Source organism: Cavia porcellus, unplaced genomic scaffold (assembly GCF_034190915.1).
Source record: "Cavia porcellus strain 051 isolate PalLab524CR breed Dunkin Hartley unplaced genomic scaffold, mCavPor4.1 scaffold_11, whole genome shotgun sequence".
Taxonomy (NCBI): domain Eukaryota; kingdom Metazoa; phylum Chordata; class Mammalia; order Rodentia; family Caviidae; genus Cavia; species Cavia porcellus.
The window spans coordinates 44,789,811-44,804,785 of NW_026947494.1; the positions used below are offsets into that span (position 1 = coordinate 44,789,811).

The 14,975-nt window shown below is 38.8% G+C and overlaps 1 protein-coding gene across 7 annotated transcripts in view; it reads right to left on the reverse strand.

The window, feature by feature from the left end:
- The window catches only part of Ankrd55 (ankyrin repeat domain 55), a 101,163-nt gene that overhangs the window by 28,685 nt on the left and 57,503 nt on the right, over window positions 1–14,975 (reverse strand). For all 7 annotated transcript variants that reach the window (XR_010050485.1, XR_010050484.1, XM_063258179.1 and 4 more), the window contains one exon: window positions 11,668–11,796. Coding sequence is in view for 5 of the 7 variants with exons in the window: in XM_063258179.1 (XP_063114249.1) it covers window positions 11,668–11,796 (129 nt within the window). In the remaining 2 variants the exon portion in view is untranslated. The remainder of the gene's footprint in view (window positions 1–11,667; window positions 11,797–14,975) is intronic.

The following is a 14,975-nucleotide window of genomic DNA, read 5'->3' on the forward strand; positions in this document are numbered from 1 at the left end:
CACCTCTGAATTATATCTTCATTTCCAAATTCACACTCTTAACACATTCTCATGAAACATTCAAGATAGACCATATTTCAGGCCATAAAACACACCTTAATAAATTCAATAAAATAGACATTATATAAGATATGCTCTCAAGGCACAGTAGAATCAAACTATAAATCAATAAATGAAAGATAATTAGAAAATCATAAATATGTAAATGCTAAACAGTATACTTGTAGTAACACATATTAAAGAAGACACACATCTTAGTTATTTTTCTTGTTGCTGAGGCAAAATACCTGACACCCAAAGTTAAAGGAGGAAAGGTTTAATCTGCTCACAGTTTGTAGACCTTTCAGTCCATCATTGCCTGGCTCTAAGGCAGGGTGACAGAGCAGACAGGAATTGTAGAGGACAGTTCATGGCAGACAGAAGGTAGCAAAGCAACAAGAGATGATCACAGCTCTTTCTATCCCTTGTATTTTACCCAGTGCACTTAGTTCAGGTAGCATCCACCCCCTTAATCCTGGTGCCCTTGATCCTAGCATCGCACCATTAGTCAATCCCAGTATCACACATTCTAGATCCAGCCACCGCTGAAAAAGCTACAAGTATGACTGCTTGAAGCTTTGGCAGGGGGAGGAGGAGGGGGTGGTGTACAACCAGTCAAAAGCCATAACAACACATAAAGAAAAATTCGAAAAGACTTTGAGTTTAATAAAAATGTAAACACACCAAAATTTGTGGGATACTATAAATAAATTATTAAAGGAAATTTTTAATGCTGAATGTATCTATTAGAAAAGGAGAAAGAAGTAAAATCAGTCCTTGAAGCTCCTGAATTTTTGAAACTCCAAAAAGAAGAGCAAATGAAATCCAAAGTAAGCAGGAGAAAAGAAAAATGAAAATTCGAAATCAATGAAATTGAAAATAAATCAATAGAGGACAATGGTGAAACCAACGAGTGGTTTCTTAAAAGATCAATACAAATGATAAGCCTCTAGTTTAACAAATTAAAGAGATGGAGGTAGAGGGAAGAAAACACAAATTACTAATATCATAAATGGAGGAAGGAATATCACTTTAGATCCCTAAAATATGAATAGGATACTAAAGAAAAAATACAAAGTACTCTATGACCACAGTTTGATAACCTAATTATAACAGACCAGCCTCTTGAAACGCACAATCTGCCAAAATTCATGCTCAAGAAGAAACAGAAAATAGCAATAGACTCACATCTGTTAAACAAATTGAGTTAATATCCCTCCAAAACAAAAAGCATCAAGACCAGATGGATCCCCTGGTAAATCATACCAAACATTTGAAGAAGAAATTGTACTACTTGTTATAGTATTTTTCAGAGTATAGAAGCATAAGGAGTATATTCTAATTCATTCTGTGAACTAATATCATCATAATACTAATACTCGATAAGGAAATTATGAGAAAACTACAGAAAAATAACTTATACAAACACAGCTGCAAAAATACTCAACAAAAATTAGAAAATAAAATCTAGAAATATATGAAAAGAATTATACAACATGCTCAAGTAGGATTTATCCAGGGATGCAAGGTTGTTTCTAAATTTGAAAATAGATCAATATAATCCATCATATCAACAAGTTAAAGAAGAAAACAATCACATGATGATAACAACAGATACAGAAGAATCATTTAACAAAACACATATTCATGATAAAATTTCTTTGCAAAATAGGAACAGAGGAACTTCTTCAAATTGATAAAGAACATTCATAGCAAATCTTCAGTTAATATCAAACTTAAAAATGAAAATTAGAAGCTTTCCAATTAAAACAGGAAGAAGACAGAGATATTCTCCTTTAGCATTCTTTTTCAACATTGTACTCAAAGTGTTACTTAATGCTATTAGACAAGAAAAGGAAATAAAAATTATCCTGACTGGGAAGGAAAAACTATAACAGTTTTTGTAGATAATATGGTTGTCCATGTAGCATATGTGTAAAGACAGAAGACATCAAGAAGAAATTCTCAAACCCTTAAAACTAAGAAGCAACTACAGCAAGTGTACAGGGCATGGATTGATACACTAACGTCAATGATTTTCCCATATCTCAGCAATAAATAAGTAGAACTTGAAATTAAAAACTGCTAAGGCTTGGGTGAGATTTGTTTCTGTTAAACAATTGTTGAGTTTAACTTTCAATATAGTGTAAATGCAATCATACTGAGAAGTGGAACCTTAAAGAGGTAATGGAAATGAGGTCATGGGAGGTCCACATTTATGAAGGGATTTATGTAGTCTTCATAAGAATGAGTGAGTTATTTTATTTATTTTTATTTTATTTTGGAAAGAACAAAACCAAATGAGAAAAAAAAATGGGGTCATTCAAAACTAAAGGATGGGCATAGCACATGATTAAAACTGCAATATAAGGTGATCTACAATGGTTACTATGATGTCTCTTGTTATCTTCAATAGAATTGTCTATATCATCTGGTATAGTAAAATTGAACATAACAGTACATAACAATATCAATAAAAACAAAACATTGGAGACATTATAGGACTTCAAAGGCAGGTAACAGTCAAACCAGAATGGCTATCCTAGTGAATCTTATTGTCTTCAGAGTAGTTGCCTATACTCTCAGACTTGATACTATCAAACATAACAGACTTGAATAAAGTCAGTCAAGACATGCCAGTAATCCAACAAACCAGATTCAAATAAGATCAGTCACAATAAGACAGTGTAAGTAATACAGGGTTCAGTTTAAGTTAATAGGAAATTAAGGATAGTTACCATTGTATATCCTGCTACTTTTGGAATAGCTGTCTGTGCCCTCAAATCTAGTACAAGTAGACAGACTAGACCAGAATATAACCAAACTAAACAGAGGAATGAGATCAATGTGAATTTTAAATCATGATATACAGGGCTGGAGGTTTATCTCAGTGGCATAAGCACCTGCCTTGCAAGCAGGCAGTCATGAGTTCAATCCCGGTACCGATAAAAAGGAAAAAGACAAAAAAAAAAAAAATCATGATATGCTATTAACAATGTCCTCCACCTTCCTTTTTCAGACAGTTCACTTTCACAAGGTGCATTGTACATTTTGGGTCCCACTAACTCCTTTAGTTTTTAGATTAGGGAGGCAACCTGCAATTTACCTAAGAGGTTCTGACCCTCTTCACCCCTGAGCTTGATCTTAGGTTGTATTCCTTTACCTACAAAAGCATCAAGGTTTTCCCTTCTTATAGCTGAGTAGTTCTCTACCACACAAAAATGTCATGTTTTTCCAACCTATCTGCAGCTGCTGAACGAGCTACCCCTATTTCTTTCTGGTTCCCTGTAACATAGAGCATTATTTTCTCATCTTTGACTTTCAGTCTATAAACCCTCTTTCAGGTTGATCACATTTCCTATACAGAGCATCGTGATGGACCCTATCTCCTGATCCACTCTGCCTGTGCTTGTTTTTGTTAGTGTGTCAAGGCCTTCTATGTTAGAGATTATAGCAACCTTCTCTGCTTCATCTTTGTCATGCTATTTTTCTGTGGTTGGTTGTCTACTTTTCCCCTGCCTGCCCTATTCATTGAGGCCTCTCTGCCACTGTTCCTTAAACCCTGGTGTTTTTTTCTCTCTCTCTAGAATGTCCTTCAGTGTTTTTTGTAGGACTGGATTGGTGGTCACAGACTTCCCCAGTTCCTCTGTGTCGTGGAAGTATCTTGTGTCTCCATTAATTTTGAGAGATAGTTTTACAGGGTACATCAGTCTGGGTTGAAGATTATTTTCTTTCAGGGCTTGGAATACTTCACTCCAAGCTCTTCTTGATTTGATGATTTGTGTCAAGAAGTCTGTTGTGATTTTGATGGGTTTTCCTTGATAGATGACCTGTTTATTTTCTCTGACAGCTTTTAATATTCTGTTCTTATGATGAATTTCTGGGATCTTGATTATTATATGTCTGGGTGTAGATCTGTTTTAGAGCTGGCTGGAGTTCTGTATGCCTCATGTATTAGAATATCATTTCCTTTTCTTATGCTTGGGAAGTTTTCCTTAATTATTTCTGTGAATAGACTTTGTATTTCACTAACATTTGTTTCACTAACATTTTTTATTCTTAAGTTATAGATCCTTTTGTAATTTCTAGCTTTTGTATTATTATTTCCTGGTACCTTGTTATTTTTAGGAGATATATCCTTTTATGATCACACATTACAAACCTGTCTTCAAGTTTTGACAGTCTGTTTTTAGATTCTTTCAAGCCATTTTGAAATGGCTTGAAATTCCAGCTTTCAATGGAATTTTTAATTTCTTGGTAATCTCTTTGAATCTGATTCATGTATTCTGAATTTTTAAAATATCCTTTACTGGAAGTTTCCCTCCTTTTTCTGTACTTCTCAATTCTTCCATCTGTGTCTTCTTGAGAGGTACTTAGCATTTCTTTTATTAATCTTCTTATATCTTGCTTTACTTGTACTAGTATTTCTGTTTTGAGTTCTTCTATAATGTCATGAACATATTTCTTCATGTCAGCTGATGCTGTTTCCAATACTGCAGTTCTGCTGTCTCGATCTCTTCTGTGTTTACCTCTCCTGGTCCCATACTTTTTGAGTTGGCAGTTGGAGACTTGTTTTTGTTTCTTTCTCTTATCATGTTTCTGGTTTTTGCCAGACAAGTGTATAGTGGAGGTCCCAGGCTCTTTCTGTATTGGTTACGATTATTCTGAAGCATGCTGGCTAGGGATTGCTGCCCTCTCCAATTTGCTGTTGGTCATCGAGGTACAAACAGGGGCAGTGCAGGCTGGCCCCTCCCCTCTGAGCCAGTCAACCACCAGGGGCCTTCACCACATTAGTGCCTTCACCACATTTGGTGGGTGCCCCATGGATGGAACTGGTTTGGGACAGCTTCAGGGATAACTTCTTCCCTGGTTATTGGATTCCACCCAGCGGTGGGACCCAGTCCAAGGAGTTCCCACAAATCTGCTCTGGGCCAGAAGCAGCCAACTGAAGCTGCTATGGTTCTGGGTTCAAGCCCATCCTGCCCAATTCCAATACATCACCCTGCTGGTCACTCCCTCCTGCAGGAGGACCAAATTCCAAGCACTCACTATGGGCCAGTGCAGATCTCCACACTGGCTCTGTTCTCTGTTGTGATGTGTGTGCATCCTCCTTCTGAGTTTCTCGTACTCACCAATCCCCAACTTCAGTGTGATTGCAAGTCGTTAGATTCCAGCAGTTGTGCCTCACACACTTATGGGACTGGCTCTGGTGAGAGTGCATCTGACTCCAGGCTTTTGCCCATGTTTTTCTTTTTCTTTTTCCTTAGTTACTTCCTGGGTTGTGAGAATCCCTCTCCCTTCCTCTGGTCTTCTCCATGGCATTAAATTGTACTGTCTGAGGTGTTTCTCTCAGAGAGGCTCTCTACCCTGCTACTTATTGATCCTCCATCTTTGTGTGTGTCCTGGGTGAGTTATTTTAAAAGTGGATTGTTGTACAGTAGATCAACTTTATTGTCTCCTCCCTCTCTCTTTGATTATGGTCACTCGCTTTCTAGTTTTCTGTCCTTACAAAGCAATAGGAGACCCTCACCAGAAGCTTAGCAGATGCTAGTACTATGCTGCTAGATTTCGAGACTATGAGCTAAATAACCATTTTTTTTCTTTAGAAAGTACTAAGTGTTAGATATTTTGCTATAGTAATAGAAAATGGGCTAAAACAAAAATACAATACCATTTATATTAGCACTACCAAAGATGAAATATTAAGTAGAAGTCTAACAAAATATGTACCAGATCTATAGAAAGAAATAAAAAAACTCAGCCAATGGACAGATATTCCACATTTATATAGGAAAATTCAACACTGTCAAATGTTAATTTTTCCAAATTTAGTCTATAGATTCAACATATTTCCAATAAAAATACCAGGAAATTGTTCTATGAGCCTTTAAAAACTGACTCTAAAATTTACATGGAGAGGCAAAAATCACAGTGTAACTAACACAATAATTGAAAGAGAAGAACAAATTTGGAGGACTGACACACTTGACTTCATGACTTACTATAAAACTACAGACATTCCTTGATTGATGTGCTTTGAAATTTCGTTACAGTTTTTTTCTTCTTTTTTTCTTTCTATTTATCTTTGAGTTAAATGGATTTGAAAAAAAAATAAAACTACACTCATCAAGACAGTATGATATTGGTAAAAGAATAAGCAAATAGATCAATGAGAAAAATAGTTCAGAAACAGACTCTCAGAGAAAGTTGAGTAATCTTTGACAAAGGAGTGAAGGCAGTAGAATATAGAAAAGACAGTCATTTCAAGAAATGACTGATGCTGGAACAAGTGGAAATCTGCATGCAAACAAATGAACCTAAACACAGATCACTCTTATAAATGTTGAATCAAAATAGATTACAGACCCAAATGTAACACACAAAACTATAAAATTTCCAGACTACATACAATAAAATCTAGATGACCTTGGGTTTGGTGATGACTCTTTAAATATTACACCAAAATCATGATCCATGAAAGAAAGAATCGAGAAGCTGCATTTCATTAAAACTAAAAACTTCTGCTGTGTGACAGTATAAAAAAATGAAAAGCAAAACATAAATTGGAAAGAAATATTTACAAAGACATATAAAGAAATATTATTCAAAACATGCAAAGAAATCTTAAAGCTTACTAATAAAAAATGCAATTAAAACCTGGCTAAAGTCAGGCATGGTGGTATACATCTATAACCCCAGCATTTGGGAGGCTGAGGCAGGAGGGTTGCCATGAGTTCCAGGCCAGCCAAGGCTACAAAGTGAGTCCAAGGTCAGCCTGAACTGCATAGTGAAACACTGTCTCAAAAAGACAACCTCTCCCATAAAACAAAAAACAAGACTTGACTAAAAATCTTGATATTCACCTCACTAAGGAAGATGTACAAAAGGTACATAATAAACATATGGATTAACATATTTTTCATAATAAAAATATGAAAAAAATTCCATATCATATCTCATTACTGAAATGCAAATTAGACAACAATGAATTGCCTCTACATACCAGTAAAAGTGGGAAAAGTCCAGAACACTGACAACACCAAAAGTGGGCAAGGATGTAGTATAACAGGAACTCTCATTCATTGCTAGTGGGAACACAAAATGGGTATAGCCACTTCAGAAGACATTTTGTCAGTTTCCTACAAAATCAAACACATCCTGGGGCTGGGGATTTAGTTCAGTGGCATAAGTGCTTGCCTTGCAAAAGCGAGGTCGTGAGTTCAATTCCCTTGAGTTTGATCTCAGGTACTCCCCCTCCCCCCAAAAAAAGAAAAGAAAAAGAACATTAAGCACGTCCTTACCATGAAGTCCAGAAGTTGTGCACCTTAGTACTTACCCAAAGGAGTTGAAAATTTATGCGTACACAGAAACCACTACATTGATGTTTACAGCAACATTATTCATAATCATTACAACATAGAAGCAGTCTAGAAGCCCTTCAGTAGATAAGTGGGTAAATGAAATGTGTGGTACATTTAAATAATGGGATATTATTTAACACTAAAGAGAAATGAGCTTTTAAGCATGAAAAGATGTAGAGAAAATACAAATGTATATTGTACTAAGTGAAAGAAGCCCTTTGAAAAGGGTCCTTTAAGATTTCAGATGTACGGCATTCTGAAAAAGGAAACCTAAGGGAACAATGAAAAGATCAGTGGTCCCCGGGCGTGGTAAGGAGGTTAGGAAGAGTAAGAAGAGCAAGGTGAGCACAGAGGGTACGTAAGACAGTGAAAGTGCGCCATATGATACTATAGTGGTGGGTATATATCATTATACATTTGTCAAAATCCAAAGACTATCAAAAACCAAGGATAAATACCTAGCTCGATATGGTGCTATATACCTGTAGTCCTAGCTTTTGGAAAACCTGAAGCAGGAGGATTGTGAGTTTGAGGCCAGCCTAGGCAACTTAGTGCGACACTATTCAAAATAAAAATTTTAAAGAGGTTTGGGAATGTACCTTAATGCTAGAGTACTTGCCTAGCATGTACTAAGTCCTGGGTTCAATCTATAGACCTAAAAACAGTGTTATTCCACCAAAGGCTGCAGTTTCTGTCCAGGTGTACTCCTATAGCTATACTATAGATTTGCTGGTCTTAGTGCTACAGTTTGAATGTGTCCCTCACACTTTAGGTGTTGGAAACTTAATTCTCAGGGTCACCATGTTGAGTGGTAGAACTTTTGTTGACTGGTTCATGAGGGGATCTGCCTTCATAAATAGATTAATGTCTTTTATCCCAGGAATGGTTTGGTCATGATGGTAGTGGCATTCTTAAGAAGCATGTGTTCAGTACCCTTTCCTCTCGTGTGCTTTCTTGGCCTTCTTTTATGGGGTCATACAGCCTGAAGGCCCTCATTAGAAGCAGGTTCTTCGGGATCTGGGGATTTAGCTCAGCGGCATAAGTGCCTGCCTTGCAAGCAGGCAGTCATGAGTTCGATCCCTGGTACCGAAAAAGACAAAAAAAAAAAAAAAAAAAAAAAAAAAAAAGAAGCAGGTTCTTCTCAACCTTGAGCTTCTGGGCCTCCAGAATTATAAGAAAAAAATCTCTTCTCTTTATAAATTATCCAGTCTCTGGTATTTTGTTATGGCAACACGAAATAGACTAAAAGTAATCAATTTCTCCTTCTGGTGCCTTTTTAGGCCTATATAGCCTAATGGAATCTGTTCTTGCTAACCCTTGGGTTGTGTGTAGACAGTCTCTACATGATTCTATCTTCAGTTATTTCCATCTGAGTATACTGCATCTTTTCTTATGGGTCCCTTACTGAGCATAGGGATACAGAGGAAGGGAGGGATGAGAGAGACTGAGACAGTAGAACTGAAGGTTCTTAGTAACCAACCGGATGTGCAGAATGATAAAAGGAAGGGATACCCACAGTCTGTTCAGAAGTCTTCAGCTTGATTTACTGGGAGGATTGGAGATATGATCAGAAGGTAAGGCTATAGATTCAGTTTGACCATGTTGAGTTCAAAGTACTTACCAGTGAGAAATTGTGGAGAGGTGCTCAATAGAGCCGGAAATGTAAGTTTTGAGCAAGAGAGGTCAGAGCTGAAGTTACTGATCTAAGACTTATGAATTTGATGGCAATTTAAGTCATGGGAGCTGAAGAAGAGTAAGAGAATAATTCAGGACCTAACTTCTGCCCAATTTAGTGAAAGAGAGATGAGGTAGGGATATATCTGTATAAATTCCTAAAAATCTGGTGCCCTCATGAATAGGTAAGAACAGGCCCCTTAAGACCCGGGATGCCATTGTGGGAGATGGCCATGTGGAGAAGATAACTCTGCTCCTTGTGAGCCACACTGCTTGGCTATATCTGACCTCACAGGGAGCAGAGTTATCTTCTCCATGGAAGACTGAGAAAGACGGAAATGGACCCACTGTAGGGGATCACCAGCCATCAAGAAATCTGAGATGTGAGAGTAGACATTAAACTAAATCTGAAACTGATGTTTCAAATCTTTACTGTTTTGAATACAAAGACTTACTTATTTCAGAGCACTATAGCTTTAAGTGGAATCTCATTGTATGATTCAGAGAAAAGCAGGAAGTTCAGCAAAAGGAGTAAGTGACAAAGGGAAATAAATTCATTCATGTGGAAAAACTTTAAAAGGGACATAAAGCTGGTCATGTGTTATACATGAACAAGAAGGATAAAGAAGACAAGTTTAATAATGATTTCAATATTTGGAATTAACCCTTAGTCTTTCCACTGTAACAGTCAGAACCCAGAATTTCTGAATTTCACTGCTAACCACAAGGCAAGGAGCTTGATGAGAATCTAAGAGTTGGGTCTTAAGCATCAGTACAGCTTACACGTTCTTTAGATGAATCTAATGAACTTAGCAGGTTAAAAGCTGTATCATTTAGTAGTGAGACTGAAATGAAGGCGCGGTATGTGAAACAAGCTTTTATGGGGGGTCAGGGGCCACAACACAATGATTATCTCTTCCAACTCCACATCACATTTTAAATCACTGTCATATACATGATCTCATTCATAACCCCCAAAGGTTTATGGAGAGATAAGGTGAACAAAATGTGTTGGCATTCTCCTCAGATCAAACTCACATCTGTCAGCACAAACTCGATCTTCTGAGTTGAGCACATTGTTCTTCTGCTTGAGCAAAATTGCTTCTAGAGGATAAGAACATCAGTCCCATCCCTCAAGAGCCAGATTCCAGGGGACCGTAGTGAGGTCTGGGCGCCTGCCACTTTACAACCCGCTGGTGATTCCACTGCAGCACCAGATCTAAGGCAGAGGCTCTAAGTTGGGGCAGTGTGAAGGAAAGGGGAGCAGAGAAGCCACATCAGTCACAGTTACCTGGGAGAACCTTTCAAAGGGCTCATCCCAGAACGAGGCAGCCAGACTGTAAGGGTGTGAAAAGTAAATGTGTAAAAGATGCTGGGCTGGTGCCACTTCACCTTAGCTGAGGAAGAATACACATAGGGTCCTTCTTGGGAGCTGGGTCAGGCTCTTCTGGGACCACTGTGACAGTGGTGACCTCTGACTGGCCAAAGGCCTGCTCTGTAGGACATATACACAGATTGTCAGGGGGAGCAGGGCAGGTGATTGGATACGGGAAGTACAAGCAGGGTGCTCGGGCAGGTGGAAATGACAAAAACAAGTTTTACTCTCCTTGTAGTTTTGTCCAGGGCCAGCTCTGGTGCAGAGTAACTGAAGTCAAGCAGGAAGGGACAAAAACAGAGCAGTTTCCAGACACTTCTGTTTCCCCTTTCCTCAGGCACATGTCAATCCTAAAAGTCCCAGGTGCCTACTTCTGCTGTGCCTGGCACATGACAATGTAGACTGAAACTATAGTGGGCAGCAGAAACTTGTTTCGTGAGGACACCAGTGGCAGCCCCAAAAGGGACCCTTTCTGGGTCAATGGAAATAAACAGCAGGGCTGCCTGTGCTTAGCCATCCGAAGACGGAGCCGGCAAAGAAGGAAGCACAGTCCTGCTATCTGAACAAGGGGCTGCACATCTCTTTTGTTAAACTGTTACTCTAGTTAGTCATTCCCCTTTAAAACAGAAAGTGTTTCTGTACACATTAACTATCACCATTCTTTCACTTTATTCTCAACTCCATCTTCTCTTGACTCTGTCTAGATTTCACAGGCCTATTCTGACGTCTCGGTCCTGTGTACTGATAGCAGCTCCCTGTGAGGCAGGTGCCCACGCCACTGTCCCTGATACCAGTATAGATTTCAAGATCACTTGCAGTGACACTGCTGAGGATTTGGACAGAAGAAAATCAGAGTGTTGCGGTCCAAAGATTTCAAAGGGATTTTTCTAGTAATCCTTTGAAGGTTATTGTAAGACAGTAGCAAGCATTGAGACAGAGAGAAGTATGTGTGATACACACACACACACACACACACACACACACACACACACACGCAGATAGTGGCTCCAAAGTGATGGATTTGTTGTTGCCCCTTGGATAGGGAAGGAAGGGAGAAGGGAAGGAGGCATCTTACCACTTCCATTATACATAGAAATTTCCTCAATACCAGGACTTGCACTTGCAAGAATTCTCTCTTTCCTGTTTGATCTGTCCAGACAATCACTGATACTGCTTTACATCATTTAAACCTGAGTCAGGCCCACTGGCTAATCTCACCTGGACTGCCCAGTGGAGAGCTGTTTTAAAGTCCTTATCCACAAGGGTGGGATCTGCCCCCTTCTTCAACAACATCTGGGTGTGCTGAGGCTGGTTGTGGAAAGCTGCCCAGTGGAGTGGTGTCATTCCCTACAAAACAATCAGAGAGGGTGGAAATGAGCATAGGCTCCTGGAAGGAAACCAGAAGGCACAATTTCTCTCCAGGTCTGGGGACCATCACCAAATGGGCTAGTTGCTGCTAACTAGATCACTCATTTGCTAAAACATTCATTTAATAGGCATTTGTTAAGCTTCTGCTTTCGTCAGGCAAACAGCTATTAAGAATCCAAAAGTAAGATAAATAAGATCCTTGCTCTGATAGGAGTTGCTTGTTGGTAAAAGAAGGTAGATAATGCATGTTCACAAGGTTGTAGGAGGATTTTCTAGATTAAGTACACAAAGAGTGTTGTGTTAGAGAGTAACCAAGAGGTACAACCTATTGTTAAATGGACTCTGCAAGAAGAAGCAGGGGAAGAGGATATCCAAAATCACGTCACAGAGACAGAGTATGTTCAAGCAAGGTCACTGAGAATAGAGTCGTGGTAGAATTCAAAGCCCCACTTCAGGGCAAGGAGGAGTGCAACTGTCCCTCTCATTTTATAGCAGAGGAAACTGAGCTCTAAAGGAGTTCCCAAGGCCCACTGAACATGGAGCTAAATCTAGGGATTGAAGTTTGTGGGGCATTGGAATGTGAATGTTAAATCCCCTCAAGCAGTCCCCTATTTTAATTTTTAAATTATGGTGTGTTTTCAGGTTTCAAGTGTCATATAACATTCCATGGATGTTCTTGAGGCTATTTCAAAAAATTGGTTCCATATAGAAGAGAATGCTGGTCTAAAAAGAGTGGAATGCTTTGCTTCTACTTAAATAGCTGGATTTTTACTTTTGAGTACTTCAATGTACTTTAAAGAGCCCTCTTCATTTTCAACTGGGCCTGTGGGATTAGAAATCTAAACCCAAAGGGGTTTTATTTTTTAAAATTGTGCATAGACCACTCTTTTCCCAGTTCTCAGTTCCATTTGTTTGAGAGCCATTGACTCCATCAAGAAGTGCCAACAGTATTCAGTGTTAAAGATATTTAAAATTTTTTTGTTTATACAAATTTTCAGTGCGTAATGATTATGTTTATTGTGGGGGTTTGTACATGTACATGGCACATATGAATTATTTTTTTATCTCCTACCCCTTACAGACCTCCCTGCACCCTCCAACGCTTAACCTGTCTTTTTTTTGTACTAGGAATCGAATTCAGGACCTTGAGCTGTCAGGCAGGTGCTGTGCTGCTAAACTATGCCCCTGGCCCTCCATTTTTCATTAGTTCTCTTTTTCACTTCTTTCCCCTTCTTCTTCCTTCCATATCTTGTTCCCCTTCTCATTTGAAAAATATTTCCCTATTTTCTTTTATCTATCTTTCATTTTGCTCTTCACTTTTATTGGGGTTTCTCATATAAGAGAAACCACGAAATATTTAAAGTTGTGTGTCTTGACTTATTTCACTTAACATTATGATCTCAAGGTGCATACACACCTAAGAATGCCTCAAGATAATCCTTCTTTATGGCTGAGTAGTGGTCTGTTGTACATAAGTATCATATTTTCTTTACCCACTTATGTGCTAAAGGACATGTAGGCCATCCCCTCATATACAATTGGGAGCTCATTAAAAATGGTTGAGAGGTGAGCGGGGGTAGAGAAGCTAAATAAAGAAATTCTACCCAAGTAATGAATGAAAATGGAAGCTTGGAATTGGGCTTGGTGGTCTACACCTATAAATAGTCCTGGTGCTTTGGAGGTCAAGGCTGGAGACCTGCAAGTCTGAGGCCCAGTCTAGGGAATTTAGTAACTTAGTGAAACCTTACATCAAAACTTTTAAAAGAGAGGGGAGGAATTAGAGATGTAACTCTGTCCAAAGGCCCTGAGAGCAGTCTCTAGTAACATACAAGCTTGGCCTGAATTCTTTCCATTTTAGAATCGTCATGATTATTATTTTTGGTGCTGGGGATCAAATGTAGGGCTTAGTTTTAGGCAAGCACTCCACCACTGACTGCGCCTCTAGTCCTTTCAATTGTCCTTATCTTTCAATGGCAAAGAGCTGTTGCCCTTGCAAATATATACTGATTGGGGCACATTAACAGTGACAAAATACATACACACATATACAGGGATTTCTATATCTATAGGTTTCACCTATAGATTCAACCAGTAGCTGATAGAAAATATTAAGGGGAAAAATTATGTTGATACTAAAGTTGTACAGACATTTCTTGTCAGTATTCCCTAAACAATAACAACTAGTTACATAGCACTCACATTGCATTAATTTTTATAAGTAATTCATAGTTAATTTAAAGTGCTTAGGAGGATATGCTTAGGTTACATGAAATACTATGCCATTTTATATAAGAAACTTGAGCATCTTTAGATTTTTGATATCTCAAGCGAGACTTGGTACCCATGCCCCATGTATACCAAGGGATGACTATATATTAAATATATATGACAACTCCAATGTAGTATGACAACACGGGCAAGCACTATCAGTTAGTTTCAGGTGGATTTCAGACCTGCTGTGATGCTGGCCATAGAGGAACTGTGACGCTGCATAGAAAGTGCCCCTTTTGAAGCCACTACTTTTTGCACGTAAAATTCCATGGACCCAAATACTGATGTAACGACAAAACTGATGTAATAACAAACTGATGTAATAACCTCCACAGAGGTTATTTTGCATGAGGAGAACCAAAGGAGCTTTAAAATATTTGCCACACATTATCTGCAAGATGTTGCATTTGCCACTCTTAGATCGATGTCTAATTTCATTGTTTCTATCAACCTGAGGCTTCTCAGTCTGGAGAAAAGAAGGAGACCCTGGTCTTTTAGGGAGGTGTTGGTTCACCTGGGTGGACAGAGTGGGAGGTCTAACAGTGTAATCTGGCATTAGTGTATGAATGACTGAATTACTACTTTCCTAAATAAGACTCACTTAGGAGGTGAAGGCAGGGACTGGAGGTGGGGGAAGTGGTCAGAACCTTTCTTAGCAATTGGCTGACATAAACACCCTGCTTTCATACCATGGGCAGACAGTGATCAGCGTGCCTGTCTCATCGCTGGTTCTTGTTTTTAAAGCAGAAGTTTAAAACAGAGCAGTCCTCTATCCTTTGGGGTATGGCTTCAAACCACTGAAAATTAGGGGAGTGAAAGCAGCGTGTGACTTGAGCTGGGGAGGCGTGCAACCTCAGACCCAGCCTGCAAATAGGGGCTTTTTTGTG